At 40.8% G+C, this 5,459-nt stretch overlaps 1 protein-coding gene across 1 annotated transcript in view; it reads left to right on the plus strand.

Moving 5' to 3' along the window:
* Window positions 1–2,800: 2,800 nt before the first annotated feature.
* Svop (SV2 related protein) overlaps window positions 2,801–5,459 on the plus strand; it is a 98,858-nt gene continuing 96,199 nt past the window's right edge. The window contains exon 1 of the mRNA XM_004636273.2: window positions 2,801–3,005. Coding sequence (XP_004636330.1) covers window positions 2,971–3,005 — 35 coding nt within the window. The 5' untranslated portion in view covers window positions 2,801–2,970. The remainder of the gene's footprint in view (window positions 3,006–5,459) is intronic.

Raw genomic sequence — 5,459 nt, forward strand, 5'->3', positions numbered from 1 at the left:
GTGTAAATATATCCTTATGATCTTGTTTTCAATTATTGTGGCTGCACTACAAGGTGGGATTGCTGGATCACACAGTAATTCTCATTTCCATTATTTTTTAAGAACTTCTATACTGTTTTTCATAGCAACATCACCATCTTATATCCTTTAGCCAATTTTTAAGCACATACCTGAGGGACACAGAAAACATCCACAGTGTGTACAGCCAGCAACACTTCATTTCATAAATTTTCCCCCAACCCATTAAACAGTAACTTCCCCTTCCTCTTTCTTCCCTTACTAACCTCTCATTTCTCTTTATAGATTTGCCAATTATGGGCACCCCATATGAATGGAATTATACAGTAGCTGTCACTTTGTGTCTGGCATGCCTTAGTGTAATGTTTTCAAGGTACATCTGCATTGTAGTATCTGTCAAAAAAACTGGGGAGGGGGGTAGTACCAAAGATTGAAACTAAGACCTTTACGCTGAGCTACAGCCGCTGCTCTTTTAGTTTGACTTTGAGTTGGGGTCTTGCTGGGGCTGGTAGTTGCTCAGGCTGAGCTTGAACTTGTCTCAGACTTCCAGAGTGCCAGGATTACAGGTATATGTCACTAGGCCCAAGAAATGTCCTAGTAAATGACTGAATAATATTCTTTTGAATGTACGCTAGCACATTTTGTTTATCCATTCACCTGTTGAGGGACACTTGGATTCTTTCCACCCTTTGGCTGTTCTGAATAAAGTTGCTATAAACATTAGTGTGCAAGTATCTGCTTGAATTCTTGTCTTCAGCTCTTTGGGGAATACAAACACAGTGTCGGATGTTAAGAGTGGAATTTCTGCATGATATGCTCACTCAGACACATGTAAGTCTATCATGGGAAGGATACCAGATTGCCCACCCTCCTTCCACAGCTAGGCAAAACTAGCCATGAGCAGATGTTTGGATTGGAGTTCTTTAGGTGGGTATTCACCTCCTGAACCAATGAGCTCTTGCCAGAATTCATGTGATGTGAAATGTAATGCAAAAAGAGGAGGGGCAGATTCTTCTAGAAATGGGAAGGGGGCAAGCTGTGACAGACACTTAAGTATGAGAACAGAAGTAGCTATGAATAAATTGATACAAGCTATGGATAAGGTTTAATGAATATTGCTAGATGAATAATAAATTGAGCTTTTATTGCCATTCTATAATTGAGTGTTTCAATTTTTTTCAAGTTATCCAATGTTCAATAATTCAAATTTCTCCTATTCTGCCCACAAAAGATTATTTCTTGTGAAACTCTAAAAAACAAAGCTTAACACATAAGGGTACAGGCTCTAGAGACAGGCTGACTGGGATTTTTTGTTTTGTTTCATTCATTTTTGCTTTCTCTCTTGAATTCTTCCTCTTCCTTCTACTCTTTCCTGGATCCTGAACCTTGGGGATTCTATGTAATTGCTGTACTGACTGGATTTCAATTTCATATCAACTCCTGCTGGGCTGAGGGCCCTTGTGCAAGTTATTTGTTCAACTCTGAGACTTGCTTCCTTATCTTTAAAATGGCATAAAATCATCCCTTCCCCCAAAAGACTGTTACATCCATTGGAACACGGAACATGTATGTGAGAGTGACGCATATACCTGGCCTCGCAATATATTCAAATCTGGATTTTCAAAATATCATTACCCTTATTTTGGATCTGGTATGAGATTAGAATGTGTGGTTGATGCGAAATTGTTTTCAGCCCTTGGACTGGCTTTAAATGTTTTAAATGTTTACCGCACATAATGACTACATTCATCACGGGCAGTTGGTATACGTACACAAAGCACAGGGATTCTCTTCACATCCCCTCCCCCACTCCCTCTTTACTTCATCCCTTGGTCCTTTCCCCGTCTTCTAAAGACCTGTCTCTGTGGATTGGCTTTCTTGTGCCCTCTCTCAATCTTCCCCTCCCCCATCAACATTAAAGAAAAAAGAAGCTCTTCCTCGATTTTTCTGTGACTCTCCAGTGTTCAGTCTCCTACTTCCTGCCAGCTGCTGTCATGGGTCATGGTTGTATTTTCCCATCATATAATTTCTCTTCTCTTTATTTAGTCACATTAGACCAGAGGTCTTCACTTGGGGGTATTGGAAGTTTTAAAAAATTCTCCTCTCTGGTCCCACTTCTGGGAAGTTGGGCTCAATTGGTCTGGGATATAACTGAGAGTCATTCAACAAACATTGTACAGACACTCTAGTGAGAAGAGTGTTTGAGGATTCTTGAACAATAGGAAGGACCAAGATTTTTTGCCTTATTTGGATGTTTTGGATTTCTCAGCGTCAGGGTTCTAGAAGTCACTCTATAATGCTTGTTGAGTGAATGAATGAGTTATCTTTGGCCTTCTCATAATTAATATACCTCTTTCTAGATTCCTGTCACTAGACCTTCAGTCCCAGGATATGTCCAACTGCCTAATGCATTACCTGGCACGCAGTAGGTGCTTAATAAACAGTACTTTGATGCCAAATCTATATTTTTAAAAACTCAAATTCTGTGTTTGTTACAGCAACGTGGGCTTACGGAGTATTATACTAATAACATTAGGGGATCCCTGCAAATAAACATTCAGAGACAGGCATCATCTGGCAAAGGGGCCGCATTGCTACCTCGAGAGCCATTTCACAGGCTGATGCGTTCCTGGGGGCACCCGGCTGAGGACCACCGGGCACGCACAGAGCGGCTGTGAACTGCTCGGAGCAGAAGGCTCTCCCCGCCCCCTCTCCCCGCGCAGCTTGCTCGCCCCCGCCTCCTCCTCTCCGCCCACTCTCGCCGCGGTCTCCTGGCGGCGGCGGCTTTGTCTCGTGGGCTGGTCCCCGGCGGCTTCCTCCCCCAACAGCTGCCGCCGACGGAGGACGCGGCGCGGGAGCTGTCCGGCGTCCCGGTGCTGAAACCCCGACCCCTCGTCATCCACCACTACCATGTAAGGCCATGAAAAGGGCTCGTCGTGGCGCAGCGCGGACATGGAGGAGGACTTATTCCAGCTCAGGCAGCTGCCGTGAGTACCATGGGGGCGAGTGAGAGGCAGATAGGCTTTCTTTTAAGAAACGCAAAGCTGCAGGGGGGCATCGTGGCATGGATTCCTGAATTTAAAGCCAACAGTTTCAAAGGAAGGAATTAAGGCCTGGAGCAGATAAGCCATTTTCCTAGCCGGGAACCCAGCTTCCCTGTCTCTGACTCAGTTCCATTTTTCAGATCGGTCAGGATCCTACCGGGAGCCACGGGTATCATATTTTCCCTTTTAATTGCTCTCTGCCCTAAAGGGAATTGTCAGGTCCGTGTTTGAAGAACGCATTAGCTGCTCTTTGGAAATGTGCGCTGAATTGATGAGGCTGTGCTGTGTCTGGGTCCTTGCCAGGGTTTCTCTTGTGCTGTGAAATCCCTAATTTTTCTGCAAGGTCCTTTGGAAATGAATGGTGCGATGTTGCAAATGGGGTTTCTAAAAAGCTGAGATGCCTTTCTAGAGGAGAGGCTTGAGCAAAGTCCTGTTGTTTATGGAATGTGTGAGAGAGAGGCTTGTGCGCCGCTGTCGCTGAAACCGCTTGCCTTCTTCTGAATGAAAGGGTTTTCTAACATCTAGCTAGAGTGAGACTCGCTGCTGGGAACATCAGGAATATGCTCCTTTGAGAATGCGAATTTTTTTAAGAATGCCAGATTTGTTTTAAAAATCCTGGGGGAATACAACCAGGCAACGGAATGAACAGGGGCCTTGCAGAGGGGCTTACAGATTTTTTTCTATCGCAAGCAGATGGTGACTTGTTAAGCAAATTCCAAGAGTCTTAAGAGGGGCATTTTAAAAAGCACATTTCTGGTGGGTTTTGCTTTAATTTTTAGAATCACTAGCCATTTGGATGGCAAAGTGGATTCTATTTGGGTTTGCTGGAAAGGGTACATTATTAATAGGAATGTGTAGCATGTGTGTATTCACTTGATTTTTTAAAAATGGTGTATTTTGTTCTTTGAGCTCCTAAAGAATTCTCCCAAGTGACTTTTAGTGTGACTGATAGAGCTCCCTGAGACTCTGAGTGCAGGAGAGGACTGTAACGCTTATCTTTCACAGTGTGGAATTAATTGTTATTTTAAAATTTACTTAATTTATATTTTAATTTCAAGCTTTCATTAATTGATTCATAATTTATGAATATAGTACTACTACTTCATGATTGCTGAAGGATACCTAGTTGTAACAACCAGGGATTGATGTATGAATAGATAAAAATGTAAACGAATGAGTGCACATCTCCCAAGGAAAACATACCAACTTTCACTGGAAACAAATATGTTGAAAATCCAAACTAACCACTATGAAGACAACAATATGCATTGTATTAATTATTGAAACTGTCCTATTAATAGGTTTTGAAGCTGTTTCATTGCTATATGTTTCTCAATAAAATAAATAAATAAATAGAAAATTCAAACTATTACCCCAAAATAAAAATAGTTCAAATATTGAATTATAAAATTTGGTGCTGAGAATAAGAATATTATATATATTGGAAACTCTAGTTTTGTTGGTATAAATTTTCAAACAATGTCATAGCATATGAATTTTGTAAAAGATTTATATATATTTAATCTAACATATAGACATGCTATTATTACAACAATTCTTTCCTTAATTAACAAAGGGTAAAAATAGGGGGCTAACTCAGTGGTAGAGTGGGAAAAAAATTAATTTAGCTTTCAGCCTTTAGATAGTTCAGTGGGAAAAGGCTTAGTTAACAAGCATGAGTCTTGGGCTCAATCCCCAGGACTAGCCAAAAAATTAATTTAGAGCTAGACATGGTGGCACACACCTGTAATTCCAGTATTCTGGAAGGCTAAGGCAGGAAGATCAAAAACTTAGCCTGAGTTACACAGCAACTTAGCAAGACGCCATCTCAAAATTGAAAAAATAAAAAGGATATTGATGTAGCCCACTGTGAAGGCCCCAAGTTAAATACCCAAGACTGTAACAATTAATTTAATTTTAATATAAATATATTATAAATAAAATCAACATAGTAAATAAAACTCAAAGAGGAGCACAAGAATAAAATGTTAGTCTTCCTCTTCCCAAGCTCCAGTCTTGTTACCCAGAATTGTTTCCTGCTTGTTCTTTCTGATATTCTGTAGACATGAGTATATATAATGTCAGGTAGAGGTTAAATTGTGTATCGTGTGAGAATATTTGCTCTGACTCAGACACAACTGGGTTCTAATCCTGATCCTGCCAGCTGTGTTACTTTAAGAAAATAAGTTAACCTTTCTGAGACACAGGTTTGCAGCTATAAAATCGAGATCATGGGGTAAAGGGGTAACTCATGTGCAAGACCCTAGGTTCAATCCCTAACCTTCCTCCCCCAATGATTATTATAATAGTACTTGATTCATAGGGTCATTGTAAAAATTGTTCAAGATAATGTGTGTTACATGTTTGCCAGGCACAAAATAGCGTATATTAGCTATT

This window comes from Octodon degus, unplaced genomic scaffold, assembly GCF_000260255.1.
Source record: "Octodon degus isolate 3935 unplaced genomic scaffold, OctDeg1.0 scaffold00079, whole genome shotgun sequence".
NCBI lineage: Eukaryota > Metazoa > Chordata > Mammalia > Rodentia > Octodontidae > Octodon > Octodon degus.